General features: G+C 32.6%; 4 protein-coding genes and 1 pseudogene across 5 annotated transcripts; 4 read left to right on the top strand and 1 right to left on the bottom strand.

The window, feature by feature from the left end:
* Positions 1–1,801: 1,801 nt before the first annotated feature.
* LOC106785007 lies at positions 1,802–5,044 on the bottom strand. Its single transcript, XM_014745101.1, has 4 exons — positions 4,403–5,044; positions 3,805–4,032; positions 3,502–3,706; positions 1,802–3,431 (listed from the first exon to the last, which is right to left on the bottom strand). The coding sequence occupies exons 1-4, from the start codon at positions 4,470–4,472 to the stop codon at positions 2,819–2,821; spliced, it is 1,116 nt and encodes a 371-aa protein (XP_014600587.1). The 5' UTR covers positions 4,473–5,044; the 3' UTR covers positions 1,802–2,818.
* Positions 5,045–8,513: 3,469 nt separating this feature from the next.
* On the top strand, positions 8,514–12,181 carry LOC106784980. Of its 2 annotated transcripts, none has more exons than XM_014745053.1 (6): positions 8,514–8,606; positions 8,974–9,062; positions 9,141–9,320; positions 9,462–9,551; positions 10,291–10,459; positions 10,554–12,181. In XM_014745053.1, exons 2-6 carry the CDS (start codon positions 8,987–8,989, stop codon positions 11,716–11,718), a joined length of 1,680 nt encoding a protein of 559 aa, XP_014600539.1. In that variant the 5' UTR covers positions 8,514–8,606; positions 8,974–8,986; the 3' UTR covers positions 11,719–12,181. The 2 variants fall into 2 exon arrangements, with proteins under 2 accessions (XP_014600539.1, XP_014600538.1); XM_014745052.1 differs by having other exon boundaries at positions 8,514–8,612.
* Positions 12,182–12,370: 189 nt separating this feature from the next.
* LOC106784975 lies at positions 12,371–13,557 on the top strand. The gene is made up of 3 exons (XM_014745047.1): positions 12,371–12,410; positions 12,840–13,127; positions 13,196–13,557. The coding sequence occupies exons 1-3, from the start codon at positions 12,371–12,373 to the stop codon at positions 13,555–13,557; spliced, it is 690 nt and encodes a 229-aa protein (XP_014600533.1).
* A 63-nt stretch (positions 13,558–13,620) lies between these two features.
* LOC106784981 lies at positions 13,621–15,137 on the top strand (the record flags this gene model as incomplete). The annotated part of the gene is made up of 3 exons (XM_014745054.1): positions 13,621–14,548; positions 14,630–14,778; positions 14,928–15,137. Coding segments are annotated over exons 1-3 (732 nt in total), but the record flags the coding sequence as incomplete, so codon positions are not given.
* A 495-nt stretch (positions 15,138–15,632) lies between these two features.
* Positions 15,633–16,746, top strand: part of LOC106784974 — a 1,241-nt pseudogene continuing 127 nt past the window's right edge.

Here is a 16,746-nt window from a genome sequence, read left to right as displayed (position 1 = left end):
TTTATACAAGGTGTTTCAAAATACATGGACATAGTTTCAGAGATGGTTTATTACGGTACGTTAAAATAAAATTAAAAAATTTATAAAATCACATATACAACCTAATACGACTTTAATTCCAAAATTGTATTACATACGTTGTTGCATAATTTTCATAAAAAGTACTGTCGAAGTGATGACCATTTTTATTTCAATTTATACTTCTAATCGTCTTATCATCGATCTTCTTATTCATTCAAAAATTTTGAATTTACCAACAACGTGAAGTAAAAATCTTACTTGTAAATAGTTGAAACAAGTAGTCAGAAAAGTTACACGAGTTACTGGAAGACAAAAGCAGCTATAATTCAGCAAAGAAGATCGTATCAAGTTCATATGATTATATGATTTGTTTTTCCTTATTTTAGCATACTGAAATTAATTCTGAAATTACGTTCACATATTTTGAAACACCTTTGTATATGAATATATATATATATATATGAAATATATATTTTAAACGAAACGAACGCGAGACACGTTTATTTTAAAACGAAATATTGTTAGTATCTAGTCGACTTGTAATTATATCTTTTTCGAAATCTCTTCTTTTTTATATTCATATATATTATATAAATAAATATAAATATATAAAATTACGATTTAAGAGAAAAACAAAAAAAAAAAAAGGAAAAAAAACATACACTTATATAATTGGAGCGTTTACTATGAAAGTGGTGCAAATCTATTTCTAAAAAAAAAAAAATAATTGAGAAAAACAAATTCTCATTAATTATAAATAAAACGTAAAACACTTATGTTTTCTCAATTATTTTTTTGTTTTAAAAAATTAACTTATACCACTTTTGTATAGTAAACGCGCGCGCGCGCGCGCGTGATCCAATTACAAATATATATCTCTACATGGTGACATATATAAATAAATATAATAATTATATATTTCTTATACACATACATATACATTCTCCTAGATGATGTAATCGCATAATCGATCGAATATCGTTCATAGAATTTAAGGCGTCACTGATTGAAAAACTTCATGTTTTTACGATCAACAAAAATGAAGCTAAAAACAAATTTTGTTCATGAAAATCATTTCGTATGCTTTGTGATTCGGATTATGGGAAATATAATAATTAGTATGTAATAGCTATAGTAAGGTTGTTTTTTTTTGTTTTTAGCAATATGTACAATAATGATTCATCCTACCTTTTATTTCTTCACTATTTATAGATGACGATTACTGTGTAACACAAAAGGCGAGAAAATGATGGTCGATGGCATTGTCTTCCGAATAAAAAAAACAAACGTAAAAAAAAAAACACATAGCAACAACAAAAATATAAGAAAAAGACGATCCTCCTAGAATACAAATTGTCGTTCGATCGTTCTTTCATCTATACAGATGATAATAATAATATTAATAATAATAATAATAATAATAATTAATCAAACAAGAAAGCCCTTATATATATATATATGTGTGTGTATATATATATTTAACAAATTTTTTATTTACTTTCACATATCCCACGTTTGACTTATTTTTACAGTGCGAAAAAAACGGAAGAAAATATTGCTTTTGTGTGACAAAAATAAAGATATACATTAACATAATTATTCTATCGGATCTATTATGTATGAATAGTTAAAAATGAAGAACGAAAATAACGAAGGAGAAAGGAACTCAAAGCGAGCACGACGATATGTTATATTGTATTTTCTACTTAACGAACGGTGTCAAAAAAAAAAGAAAAAAAAAAAAAAGAAAAAAAAATACAGAAAATAAATAATTCATGATAACAACAAAAAAAATATAAATGTACTATGGGTTGTGTGTGTGTGGTTGAGAGAAAGAAGAGAAGAAGAAAGAACGATGACCTATTCGAGTATTCCCCAAGTCATATCACGTGTACCTTTTGTCTATAAATGTATGCACGTATGTGTATGATGCATGTACATACGCATCTGCGCATGATACGTTTGCATGTATATTTGTATGCATAAAGTCGAAAAAGAAAGTAGTTTTATCGTCACGTTTCACTTGAGGGACACTTTTCACGCGTTTAGTTGTCATACGTGTGTATATTTGAGTGCATGTGTGCGTGTGCGTGCGTGTGTTTACAAATATATATATATAAAAAAGATCGATGAAACCGTTAGTAGTAACGATTTCAAATGCGAAAGCAAAAAGAGAAATAGCGGGATCACAATTGAAAAGAGAGATCATACCGACTGAGCTGGCCGGCACAGCGTATTAAACGCGTGACACTTGTAGAAAAAGCGAAACAAAAAAAAAAAAGGGTTAACAATATAATGATCTCTTGAGATCGGCGAGGTGAGGAGGGAGGGGGCGGGGTGCGGGGACCAGGAGGGAGGGGCTTTTAATCGAGTTTAAGAGAAATTCTTTCACGGACGGTAACTTTGCCGGCAGATCGTAGATTAAAACAGCTTACGATCCACAGAGAAAGAGAAAGAGAGAGAGAAAGAGAGAGAGAGAGAGTACACTGATTATTTCGTGCACCTACTTTCTAACAATATCTAACATCTATTCCTAATGACCTGGCTCGATTCAGATCGGCATGATTTTTTTCGGATTTCTACTATTTTCTCGCGAATAGAAAAAAAAAGAAAAGAAAGAACAAAGAACGAACATAATTGAACCACCCACTCGTTTCCCATCGATCAGCCCAACAAAGATTAAAGAGCACAACGGACTAACGAACAACAAAGAGAGTGCGCTAACTTAAACAAAAAATTCTACTCATGGTTATCCCTCTTTTGACGACTCCTGTGTCGGTTGAATGAGAAAACTCGTTCAAATCTCGTTGACATGCTGATGAATGCTATAGGCTCTACCACCTCGCCTGGATTCCTTTGGTACGGTCAAACGTTGAAAGGAATCATCGATCGGCTCGATTTCTCCTTTTTTATCTGTTATTCCTCTTTCTACTGGTAAACCAACTGGTAAACCAACTGGTAAACCTACTGGTAAACCAACTGGTAGACCAACTGGACTGGAATAAACAAATGTCGTATGCGCACCATTCGCTTGACCAATTTTTGCGGATTCTTTTAATACGTTATCCTGTGCGCTGAGCAGTTGTTTGAATCGTTCGTCACTTTTGTCTGTTTGAATGTCCACCATATTCCGAGCAGATCTTGTCTGCTGGTCACCACTTTCTACTTGACGTTGTTGTTGTTGTTGTTGTTGTTGTTGTTGCTGTTGTTGTTGTTGTTGAGATTGTTCGTGGAATGGATTCCTGTTAGTGAAATTTAATCTTGGATTCAAATTTAATCCTAACCATTGAGAAAATAAAGCAAGTCCGTGTTCAGCACTAGCCGATACAGCTGCTATCAACTCGTCCGTATTGATGCCTTCATCTTCCTCTTCATCCGTGTTGTCCGTGTTCTCAGTCGTTTCGGCAATACTGATTAAATGTTATAATTAATTCGAAGTAATTATATTTAAATTGATCGATGTATCATATCATTACTTACGCGGACATTTCTATTTGTCGTACTGTCTGGTCAAAATTAAAACAACCCATCTGATAAGTGGCCTGAGGAGTACCCAACAACGCTGGCTCGATCACCAAACAACCATCGTGACCATGTTCAGCAGATCTAACGGAAGTGAATCTTGCACAAATTTGCGCCAAATCCGATAGTAGGTTCATGCATGTTGGTTTGTTAGCTGCCTCAGCTGTTTAAAAATATAATGAGATAAATTAATTAAATTATTATTATTTTTTTTTCTTTTTATTAAACAATCCCCGAATTATTTATTACAAATATACTTGCCTATCTTGATGGTCGCATTGTGCACCGGATTGTCGCCGTAGCTTAAATTCAATGTAATGTTTTGTTCCTTTTGCCTGATATTTACACAAGACGGACCACCGAGGTCCATTGTCACGGTTAAATTCAGGTCGACGCAACAGAGACAACCGGAAGTCTGGCAAAGACACTTTGATTGAGTTTGAGTCGATCTAGCTTCAGAATCTGGCAAGTCCCAAGAAAGCAATGTCTCTGTGAAAAAAAAATACGTGTGTATGTATGTTTATGCATAAAAATCGAATGAAAAAAACCTTGTTCAAGTTCTAATCTATACTTTTTAAATTTTATCGAGCTTATGCGTGATAATTAAAAAAAAATAATATATAAATATAATAATAATACAGATAGAATTAAATTTCTATCACGTCGTTACTTTCATGAATTACTCTATAACGGAATATAAACAAAAAGGTTTTTAATTAAAAAGCGTCAAAGTGTTACGCGTGACGTTACTATAATTAAGAAAGTTATTTATATTCTTAACACTTATATGGCAGCATGATACGTGCCAATAAGAAAGATGAAGATAAGGAAGGAAAAATAACCGAGCCGTAATTCTCACCGAACAATCCAGCTGATGAGACAACAGCGATGCTGACGAAAAATAGGAAAATCGTGAACCTGACCGCCATGTTGGTGGAAGAACCGATAAGAAAAAGAAATAGGAATATTCAATAGTGATGTTTGGAGACCAAATTTGATATTAAACTTGAACGATGACAACGACAACAATGACGACGACGACGACGAAGAAGAAGAAACGGCACGCTTGCGCGATACGCGAGGCTCTACTGGCTGGTGAGCGAGCGTCGAAGGATAAAGCTTCGTTCTGTTGGAGAGTAGAGAAAGAGAGATAGAGATATTAAAAAAAAAAAAAGGGAGAGAGAAAGAAGAAATAAAGAAATAAAAGATGGCAGGCAGGCAGGCAAGCCGAAAGAGATCCTGCCCGGCAAGGAAGTAGTTTAAATCTGGTAGCAAACAGAGTCAATGCCGGTTGACGATCGTCACCGTCGAACGAACGGTGATCCCTGTTAAAATAAGCTAACAGGATTGGTTGAGAGGACACGGAGGATGTAGAAGTGGCCCGCCATTGGCCGTGGCAAAGAATCTCATCTGGGTGACCGGGTGACCTCCTTCCGTTCTTCGAACACTAACAGGGAGGAGGTCTGGACTCTTTACTTGCTGCTCTTGTATCTTATTTCGATATCGGACTAAAAGTATTTACTTTTACTTTGACCAGAAATAGAGAGAAAGAAAGAAAGAAAGAAATAAATAAAGAACGTATTATTGGCGCCGATTCGAACGGAAATTATAACGGAATTATTTTACTTTCGCCATGTTAATTCCATTTAAAAAGAGCTGGCTTTGCTGCTCTCTTAATCTCTTTAAAAACTGTCTAATCTTTTCTTTTCTTTTTTTAATCGTAACAAACAAACAAACAAAATATATAATATAACAACACTCGTCTAATCGATAATAAACATGATGCAAAATGTGTACGTATATTAATGATCTTCTTTGTTTTCTATTTTTTTTCTTGTTTTTTTCGTTCTTTCGATTATTTTCTTCGAAATAACTTGCGTCACGAAACTCGTTTCTCTCGGTAGTACAATGACCCAGATATTACTGTCAGTTAGTTGGTTTACAGTTGGTAGGATGGTTTAATTAAAGAATCCTCGGGAGATGGTAGGACTTGTTTTAAAAATACACACAGTTCGGGACAACACGACAGTCCGTTTTCGAGTGGTTAACAGGCAAGAATCGTACGAACCATGGCCGAACAATTATTAGCCAAGGTAAACCACTACCGACCACTACTTTCTTCGACCTACTAACCGGAGAAAGGCCTAAAACACGATTCCATGGATTCATTTGTGAATTCCTTCTCGAACTCCTCAATCCTCACCCATCGTCGTCGTCGTCGTCGTCGTCATCCTTCTTCTGCTCATTTTAACTGACATTTCTTCTTGTTCTTTTTTTTGGGGGCTTTTTTTTCCTTTTTTGTTTTTTTTTTTTTTTCGATCGATCTTGCAGTTACCCTCCTTCGCTCTTGTGTTTCTTTTATTTCTTCATAAAGGAAAGAAAGATCGTTCGATTACGTTTTAATGTTTTACCTAGGACACGCGAGAAATCGTTGAAGATGAGATCAACGACACCAAAGATATTAAAAGATAACCGTGATCTTGATCGACGTTTATGATTACCTTCCTACTCTTTCTCTTTCTCTTTCTCTCTCTCTCTCTCTCTCTCTATTATTTTCCTTCTCTGTGTAAGTTGTTATTTATTCAGTATACGGACATCCTTTACGATTTAACTGCATCGATATGTACAACACGTTCCTTCCGCAGGACGTGCAACGTGTCTGCCATCAATTGCATTCTATTTATCATTTTCAAGTCGCATTAAAAATTATTCTCTAGATCACTGTTATTTAATTTTAATTTTCTAGACCATATCAATATTTTATCCAAGATATAATCTACAGGTTGGCTCAAAAATATCTTGATTTTAATTATCGATTACTCTACTTTGATATTTTTTAAGTTAACTTTTTATCAAATTGTAAATATCGAGATTAGTCTTCTTTAATATTTTTTTATGCTAATTTTTTGTTGTATTCAAATTACAGAACTAAAAACTTCGAGATTTCATCTTTAATTAACATATAATTATAGATAATTATAAGATAAATGTTAAATAAATTGTAAAATAATAATTTTTGAATACACTTTGCGTTGAATATTCTCTTTAACAGGTTTCGAGGTAAATAGGCGTACAAATTATACATTTACAATTAGTTAGCTTTTATTACATGGCAAAAGAAAAATTTCATTATCGTAATTGCGTCAGGATAAAAGGTACCTAGGCACATTCGATGAATATAAAATCGAACACCTGTTCAACGATCATCATACTCGCTACGCTATTCCGTAGCCTTTTTTCAATCGATATTATTTTATGGCGATAGGAGATATTGAAAAGTGGGACTCTCTCTACGTTGGTATTTGTGTCGTCAATAGAAATAGAAAATAAGTTGCTGTTTTTCATTATCTCGAATATGAAGAACGTAAAAACAATTTAAAAATAAATGTATAAATATTTTATCAAACTTATAAACAAGATTATGAAAACAATGTTAAATAAACGTAACAAATAATTGTACTGGATAACTGTTAACTATGATAATAGTTATTTAAATTAAACTTGAAGCATTAATGGCATAAACGACTTGGATTGGATACAAAAATAATCAAAGATTTTTTTTGGAAACTTGGTATATTTATTTGTCGTATTTATTTAACAATATTTATTTTTTTTTTCTTTTAATACATTCATATAAAATTCCTCTCAAAAAATCATCGAATAATTTTTTAATACCTGCAACAATAGAACATTAATTTCTGTATCAAATTTGGGAATAAAAATATAAAACGATACAAAGAAAAAAAAGAAAAAATCACGATCGTAACTTCCTGTTGATAATTTCAAAAATATTTTAACGTAGACGTTGAATCACATTACTCGAAAGTAAGAGACCTTCATTGAGAAAACTGTACGAGCATAGTTCATCCAAACACGTTCTTGACCGTGACTCGTTCGAAGGTAACACGAAGAGAAGAGAAGAGAAAAAAAAGAAAGAAAGAAAAAGAAACACAGAAAAAGAGCATGATTTCCTCATGCTATGTTCTTATGGTCGTTGACGTTGAAACAGTCTGACGAGTTGCAGAACTATCAGTGTTTTAATAGTGGGGATGTATAAAACGGTTAGAATCTACCGAGTCTTATTTACCTAGAACATATTAGAATGTTTAATAATCCTAGCAGCAACAGCCGAGGCAGGTGGTGGTGGTGGTCTGTGACCGACTTTTAAAGAAACCTTGGGGGGAGTTGGGCGGCATCTTCAGTTGGACATTGGCCTCCGTAAGATTAAGAGTCGAAGAAAAACGAGTCGAAAGGGTGCAAAGAGGATAGAAGCATTTTTTTTTTTTTCATATACGAGGAATTCTCCGTTTCAATCCAATCGAATCGTCGCCAATCTTTTTCACCAACAATTTGCTTCGTTGTTTTTTTTTTTTTTTCTAATAAGGATTAAAGGTAAGTCCCAACAAAATGATTTCATTATTTTCTAATCCAATCTCCGATATTATATCATCGATTGTTTCGAATTTATCCTCTAATTGTAAATAATCATTCTAAAAGTTTACTGTTACCTGATTTTTTATCCATTCAAATAAGTTCCCCATACAAAATCTTTGAGTATTTTCTTATACCATCCAAATTTGATTATGTCATTGGCATGGTTGTTCAGATCAAAATGATTCAAGTTTAATGTTTAAGTAATCGTTTATATATGAACATTTGTATGTTTACTTTGTTTGTGGTTTCCTGATCGTGTAAACTGTTATAAAATGATTGTCTTTTAACTCGCCATTTCCTATTTAAAAATATTTCGAAGTATTGTAACTTGTCAAATAGTTCCAGTCCGTGATCAATCAATCAAAACGGTTCTTTAAAGTACTCGGCAAGCATATTAAAATGTTCGCTTGGTAGCTGAGTAAACCAACCATATAAAGTTATAGCAATGAACGATTACCTTGCACTCGACACAGTAGTTGTACGATTTGTATGATGAGTTAACTTATCTCTTCATCATTGAGTTATTCGTCATCTTCTTCTCGTTTATGTGCACGAAAGATACTCCGCTTTGACCGTGACCGAGATTTAGGTCAAGCGGTCGCGGACAAGAAACTTCAAACTATCGTTGTGTGCGTGTGCGTAAATAATATTTCCTAAAAACCAGTTTATATTCCAACAGACTTCTTCCTTTTGACTCTATTTTCTTATTTTTTTTTATGATATTACGAAATTTAGCATACGCTCTTTTTCTAAACAACTATTCATTCATAATTAAACCAGAATTGTATAACGGGGTTTAGAAATGTTTAAAAATACTGATCCAATTAATGGAAGCTATTTTCACACACACACACACACACACACACATTAATTATATATATCATTTATAATAATTAAAAATTATTGAAAATCTCGATGCAAATATTAGCCACCTTTTTTTAACATAAAAATACATTAATTAAATTAATTGAATTGATTGAATTCATATGATTGCAGATAAATCGTAAAGATGCGTCTGTCATCGGTGGTGGAACTGTTGTTAATACTTTTAGTGATCGCGTTTGCTGCTTATGGAAGAGTAATCGGTAAGTAAATAGCAATAATAAACTCATTTTTAGGATCAACGTATAGAAAAATTGAAATATAATTTGATTATTGTACAGATTCAGGCCTGGTAGCAGTGAATCGAAGTATACGAGCCAACAATGTCCCGAAACAATCTATTCAGTTACCAACAATAGCCGAAACTACCGAAAATGTTAACAGATATTGTACATGCAGCAATCTCATTTGCAACTGTTGTCGAGATTTTCACATTCCGTTGGTGCAATTGAAAGGACCAGGTGAAACAATCAACCCGATTAGATTTACCAATCAGTCCATGTGTTTATTATCAATTAAAATAACAAACATATGACTTATTGGCTAACATATTTTTCTTTTAACGATGATTTTTCACTGAACAATTAAAATTCTGTTTCTAGGATGTGCTTCTTTACAGTATCTCCAAGATGACAATTTAGCGGTGCAATTGAGCTTCGGTGACAACATTCTTACTTCAACAATAGTAAACGGTGAATATTTTTTTAAATATAAAACATAAAATTGATGACAAAAATTGGATCGTTGGATCGACTGGACCAAATTTCAGGATCTTACGATTAACTTCCTCCCTATTGATTATTTTATTTCGAATGAAGGTGCTCAATCCTACATGTATAAACTATAATACATGAAATTTATGAACTAACGGTAACACGTATCGCCTATTGTCATTTATTTTCTATAAGGAAGGAAGCCATTGTCTCTGGACGCATCGGTAATCTTTACGTTCTGTCTATCATGTAACGAGTTAACTCAATCCCTGACGCAACGTTCCGTGACAAGAAAAGAAAAAAAAGAAAGAAAGAAAGAAAGAAAAACTAATTTCTTTTATAATTAGAGTAAACATATTAGAGACACCGTATGTCCATGATCGTCATGGACAGGTGTAAAGGTTTGTTAACGTAGGAAGTGTGTTAATTACACGGATACGAAATTTCGATTATTCTCGTAGATATTAAGGTGACCATGACTTTCACCAAGTGACCATAAACGGAGGATAATTATCGGAAGTAATACGTTCGCTCATATGTATTCCTATGACTAAATAAAATCAAATATTTGGATGTGACGTATAAGTTAAGAAATTATGCATAACGCGTAAAGTTTATAATTCGTGTCAAAACGGAGTATATGAAATTTATATTATTTATGTTAGATGTTTTATTGTTTTCTTTTTTAATGATTTTCTTTTTTTTCTTTTGTTTATAGGTAAAAATCCAAAACCTGTTTGCGTACCACTACCAGGTGGGTTCAGCAAATTTTGCGGAAGAATTTATTCCATCAAAAGGGACGTCAACAATCACTTCAAAGCTTGCCTCGGATTGGAACTCCAATCGGCAACCGAATTGGAAGCCAGCTTACGCGTCAGCTGTTTTAGGTGATTTATTAAAATACACAAACATTAACATTATTTAATCACTTTTCTGAACTTTGTCTTTCGTATGTTTTTGTTTGTTTTTTTTTTCTTATAGATTCGGTCCGGATGGATTAAAATTACGTCCAGCAGAGCCATTACCAGTCGTTGTAACCGAGCAAACTTCTGAAGAAGACGACGACGACGATCTGTTTGGTTTAGGTTCGGATGATGACGATGATGATGAAGAAGATGAAGATGACTCGGTTAGACCAAGTTTGAATGCAGTAACGGACAATGCATCAACCGACGTTGAATCAGCTGAGGAAGAAGACGAGGACGATGACGATGATGATGTCCTTGGATTTGGAGCATTGTTGGATATCATCACGGGTGATGATGAAACTACGAAAAAACCCAAGGTCTCTACTGCACCTCCACTTTTACAATTCACTATACCAATCTTAACGAGACCTACCACAGCAGCACCTGCAACTTTGTTAAACCAAGAACCTTCCAACAATCCAAATGATGCTTTGATTTTTCAAAGTTTGAATGAAAATCAAAACGTGGATGATACACAAAACTTGAACAGTATTGAGGAAGAAAGTAATACCGAAAGTAACGATGGTTTTACACAGGATTCTGATTTGTTGATAGATCAAACGACTCCCGAATCTTCTGGCAATAATCAAAACGAAGAAACGAAGATTACGAACAAATTGGTTAAACTTGAGAAGCCTTTAATTAGTCATAAAATAAAAAAAATCGGTACCAATCAAAATAAAAAACCTAGTATAACTGCGTCAAGTATAAACGCCATCAATGACGATACTAAAAAGAAACCATTGAAAAAACCGATCAAGGATGAGAATAATGAGGATGATCTTTTGGATGACGATGATGATGACCTTGTTGATTTGGACGATGACGACGATGATGATTTAGAAGATGACGAAGACGAAGAGGATGATGCTGATGCTGACAAACACGAAGAAGAAGAAGAAGAAGAAGAAGAAGAAGGAGAAGAGGAAGAAGAAGAAAACGAGGATGAAAAAAATGTGGATCTTGATGATTTGGATGACGACGATGACGAGGAAGAAGATGCAGTTTTAAGTGCACTCGTTCAGGATGATTATAAACATAAAGGAAAGAAAAATAAAGTCGTGACGAATCAACAACAATCGAGTCATCACGAAGATGATGATTATTCAATTGGTATCACTGATTTTCTTTCGAGGAAAAAACAAGATGGCCGTCAAAGTAGAATCATGAGGCTGTAAGATCAAAAAAATCATTTTGATCGACTCTAAGCGTTAATTATCGACAGTGACAAATATCTCGAAAAACGGAATAATTCATCCCGACAGGGACGTATACAATTTTTGATAGCCTAGGCATAAAATTATTATGAAATTTTCGAAGGAAAAAAAAATCAATTACGGTTAATCATATTTATACTCATAATTTTTCTTTTGACCATAGTTCAATTGTTCATTTTGATATTTATGGTGAAATTACGTTCTCGTATAGGCTACGCAAAGATAAAATTCATTGAGAGATACCATATCATCCACGACCTCTGCCATAATGCGGTGCTCGCATAGTTTCATATTATTTAAGACAAATCTTTATTTATTATCGTATATTTATTTATACGAATTTTATTTAATTAACTTATTGAACTTGTACTTAAGTACACATCGAATAAAGACTTACACACGTAAACAAAATATAAATAAAAAATTGTTTTACAGATGTTGAAAACTTATTTTCCTCGAATTGTTTTGTTCGAATTTAATTAGCAATAATTTATGGATAACATATTAATTATTGAAATTATTTTTGTAATTGAAAAAACATATAATTAAAAAGAAGTTTATACTGAATTGCATTAAATGTAAGACACAGAGAAGCACGTATATTTAAAAATACATGCCCACAGAAATAGAACATTATATGAATCGAGATGAAAGTATCGAGATCAAGACTACGGTAAAGCAAGTTTGGAGCTCGCCTTAAGCTTAACTTTCTATCGAAAGTTTATGCATAAATAATGAATTCAATGTCTTCGTGGTATGGTTTAAGGTAAAACCAATTTCAGTCTTGAATTGAAACCAAAACACGAAACATCTTAGCTCGTGAGTGAATCGAACGAAAAAATGACTCGACAATTGTTTACCTTGCTGATTTTAATTTCGACGATCGTGAATATTAGCTACAGTAAAAAACTCGTAAATATAGGTGAATTGAGATATCATTTTTTAAATTATTTTAAATAACCAGTAAAAAAATATTAACCAAACATAATTTCGATTTAAAAAATATCAATTTGTTACGTTAAATATATGTAGAATATATTTAAAAAAAATAGCATGGTAATTTAAAAAAAGTGTATTTTTAGATTTGACAGAGTACTTGTCATCCTATTATGATCCAACAACGGGAATAGAATTAAAAGGTGAACTGGAAGAAGTCGAAAGAAGTCCAAATCAAATGCCGAAGTTTGTTTTTCGCGGAATGCCTTGTTCGTGTATCAATATGACATGTGATTGCTGTACGGGTATTAATTTAACCGCAATTAATTTTAATCGACGTGCATGTACTAAGTTCACTTACGATCCTCAAGAGTTTGCTATCAAAATGGCTTTCAGCATGAACGAAAAAGAAATATTTTCTAGTTCCTTGTCTGGTGAGTTTATTAATGAACGATCAACGAAATAATGAATAAGTTATTTCATCCTGATTTCTTTTTCACAGCAAAAAATCCTCCACCAATTTGCATTCCATTCGCTTTTTTGCCTGCAATAACGTTCTGTGCTCGATTATACGACATTCACACACCTGGCAAGAATCTTCATGCTTGTTTGGATCTTGAAACACGCGTGGTGAACGCACCGATTTTAATTCTACATTTCAATTGCATGAAAATCGGTATGGATGGTATATCCTTGCTAAAACCAAATGAAAATATAACCAATTATTTTCCATCGATTAATTCGAACGATCCAGAAATTTACGACGAAGTTAATTTCGAACAATCCGATCTCGAAATTACGAACAACGTTGGTACAACTCTTAGTCCTGAAGACGAAGCTGCGATTGGACAATTAAAATATTGATTTAGTTTATAAATTATTATTATTATTATATTTTGTACAGTAATATAAGTAAAGTTACGTGTATTTATTAATTTAAAATATAATATATACAATTTTAATTTATGATTTACGACAGGGCTTCTCAAACGTTTCCACTTGGCGACCCCCTTTTAACCGAGAAAATATTTTCTTCTCTTTCACTATCATAATTGTACCGAAGTAATATACTTATAGTGTTGACAAACTGGTTTCTAATTAATTTTTAATTACGCAACCCTATACAGGGTCACGACCAAGGCTTTGCAAATTACAGATTTATGTGAATGTATTCTTCTTTAATTCAATATTTGATTATTTAAAATGACAGTATTATAAATTGTCAGCATTATAATCGAATCTTCGTGTCACGTTTTCACACATACATACGTGCATACGTTTACATATTTTACAATCATTACGAGGAACCATGAAAATGCAAAATATGGGTGAACAACTCGAAGTAAACCTAAATTTCTCCATTAAACGAGGTCATAATACACATGTCGTGTCCGTTAACTTAACCAGTCGTGTTTCGATCGTTTAACAGACAAGTATTACTATTTCCTAATGAAGAAAATGTGAATTCGATTTGAAATCAAAATGAAAATTCAAGGAATACTGATCATTCAAACGATATTATTATTTGTGATATTTTCATTATCAGAATCTAAAGCGAACGTTGTAGATCATGAAAAAAATACAAAAATCATTCTAAAAAATGAGGAATCAATGAAAAAATTAGAAACGTTGTTAAGACAAGCAGTGAACGCGAGTGCAAACTCTACAGAAATAACAGCAACTAAACAGGGACCATGCCAATGTGCTTTAGGTGTTTGTAGTTGTTGTTCGAGAATACTTTTCTCAACGTGGAAACAAAAAGCATGTGTTAACGTAAGTTATGATCCAGATGAGTTCAGTTTTACTGCAAAGGTGATGATGAACGATAGGGTTCTTTACACTAGAACGGTTTCTGGTAAATTTATTTTTCAATTCTCATGGAGTTTAACAGTGAATTTATCATTTTTCTGATTATTTACATTTTTTGTTCTTTTAGGAAAAAATCCTAGACCAATTTGCGTACCAGTGCCAAGGATTCCGTACATTAGAGCTTGCGTGAGATTTTATAATATTTTTTTCCAAGGTAGAAACATTCATCTCTGTGTCAACATGGAAGGCAAATTTAGTGATACGACATTGTTCAAAGTATGGCATTTTTATGATTCTATTTTTACTTTACTAATATTTTTATACATAAGAAAAAATATGATTATTATTATTTTTATTAGAATGTTACATTATAATTTTTTAAATGAATAAATGATAATGAATGAAGATTATATTCACGTATTCAGGTTGGATTAGATTGCATCCGATTTGGTTCGAATGGTTTGGCTTACCTAAAACCGGAAGATGGGGGTGGATTAGGTCAAGTCGAAATCTTTCCAGGCGACGACAACAATGATTATAATGATGATTACAATGATCAAGATAACGACGATGACGATGACGACGACGACGACGACGACGACAGCGATGATGATGATGATGATGATGATGACATATTAGATTTATAATAATAAATTTTATTATTTATATATACTTTATAGATTAAAACAATAATAATTTACTGTATAATTTAAAAAAAAAAAAAAAAAACATTTATCGTATTCTTCTTATTGTTTTTTAATATGTACTTTAATTACCTTTCTTCAATTTTAAAATTAGATCAAAATCATTGATGACTTTTTATTTTGCAGTAACGAAAAGGAAATATAAGACTCAGTTGAACTATTACTATATAAAAACGTTGTCAGATGAAAGATAATTGTGACAAAAAAACACGTTGATTTCCTCTAAAATTCAATGAACTTTTATATCGGTCATCATAGTAATTATTATTTCCGGTAGAAAAGGTATCGAATAGATGCAAAACCAGAGAATTCAGCTTATTTTATTGTAGATCCTTCAAAGTATAGAAACATTGGCGCATTTACCTCTCCAAACTGTTTGTTTTATTTGTAGAATATTTTTGATATTGATTAATCCTGTGTGAAGAAATGCATTTACGACTTTGTAAAATAATCATCATATTGTTGTGCATTTTTTCTGAATTTAATATAAATAAAAAGCAAAGTTAGTTCATTGAAAAATTACTTTTATATATTTTAATTTGTTAATTTTTATATTTATAAAAGAAAAAGAATCAAAATTAAACATATATTTAAATAATCAAATACACTATAGGGTTTCCTACATCAAGAGCATTTTTGATTTTCAAAACGAATTCATTAAGTGGAAGATCATGTACTGGCTCATCATCTTATTCATATTCTTGCTGCGAAAATGTTATCATCATCTACACTAAAGTGACAAAACAACGTGAGTTCAGAAAAAAATATTCTATGCGTCTATGATTTTTTAATGATTCATTTTATTTGATTTTTGTTTAGTTTGTGTGAATTTTAGTTATGAAACAAATGGATTGAATGTAAATATCACACTGAACACAATAGTCTTAACTAATCGAACTGTTACAGGTAAGATTTTCATGAAATATCCTTTAACCATGTGAAATTTGATTTCTATATTTAATTAATCTTATCAATAGAGTATAAACCATTTAAAATATGCAGCCAAGTACCTGGTAGTTTATTTTCACGTGTTTGCGCTAACATTTTAGAATTGAATCGATTTCCCAGGTAAATAATACTCTTTTAAATCATAATCTAATAATTTTTACTTTATAATTAACTATTTTTTGTAGATCGATCACTGCTTGCCTTCGGACAGATATAACTACTAAATATAAATTATGGGAATTGACTTACAATTGTGTCAGCATATCAACAGAGTTGCCAATGATGACTTCTACACAATCATCACAAATACCTGCAGGACAAATGCCAGCAATGCCAGCAATGACCACAGGACAAATGCCAGGAATGACTCCAGAACAAATGATGGGAATGCCAGGGATGTCAGGAACGACTCCAGGACAAATGCCAGGGATGTCAGGAATGAATCCAGGACAAATGCCAGGGATATCAGGAATGACTCCAGGACAAATGCCAGGGATGTCAGCAATGACTCCAGCACAAATGCCAGCAATGCAAGCAATGACTCCAGGACAAATGCCAGCAATGCCAGGAATGAACGCAGGACAAATGCCAG

The sequence above is a fragment of the Polistes canadensis genome, unplaced genomic scaffold (assembly GCF_001313835.1).
Source record: "Polistes canadensis isolate GaletaPanama2010 unplaced genomic scaffold, ASM131383v1 scaffold_43, whole genome shotgun sequence".
In the NCBI taxonomy this organism is placed as follows: Eukaryota; Metazoa; Arthropoda; class Insecta; order Hymenoptera; family Vespidae; genus Polistes; species Polistes canadensis.
Note: the sequence above shows the minus strand (reverse complement) of the source record. Positions and strands in the feature narration are given on the sequence as shown.

Excerpts from the sequence above, each read along its gene's own strand:
- LOC106785007 (XM_014745101.1), bottom strand. The coding sequence starts at position 4,472 with ATGGCGGTCAGGTTCACGATTTTCCTATTTTTCGTCAGCATCGCTGTT. Across the intron at positions 4,033-4,402 it reads CTCATCAGCTGGATTGTTCG|AGACATTGCTTTCTTGGGAC; the intron begins GTGAGAATTACG and ends TTTTTTTCACAG. Across the intron at positions 3,707-3,804 it reads CAATGCGACCATCAAGATAG|CTGAGGCAGCTAACAAACCA; the intron begins GCAAGTATATTT and ends ATTTTTAAACAG.
- LOC106784980 (XM_014745053.1), top strand. The coding sequence starts at position 8,987 with ATGCGTCTGTCATCGGTGGTGGAACTGTTGTTAATACTTTTAGTGATC. Across the intron at positions 9,063-9,140 it reads TGCTTATGGAAGAGTAATCG|ATTCAGGCCTGGTAGCAGTG; the intron begins GTAAGTAAATAG and ends ATTATTGTACAG. Across the intron at positions 9,552-10,290 it reads TACTTCAACAATAGTAAACG|GTAAAAATCCAAAACCTGTT; the intron begins GTGAATATTTTT and ends TTTTGTTTATAG.
- LOC106784975 (XM_014745047.1), top strand. The coding sequence starts at position 12,371 with ATGCCCACAGAAATAGAACATTATATGAATCGAGATGAAA. Across the intron at positions 12,411-12,839 it reads TTATATGAATCGAGATGAAA|ATTTGACAGAGTACTTGTCA; the intron begins GTATCGAGATCA and ends GTGTATTTTTAG. Across the intron at positions 13,128-13,195 it reads ATTTTCTAGTTCCTTGTCTG|CAAAAAATCCTCCACCAATT; the intron begins GTGAGTTTATTA and ends TCTTTTTCACAG.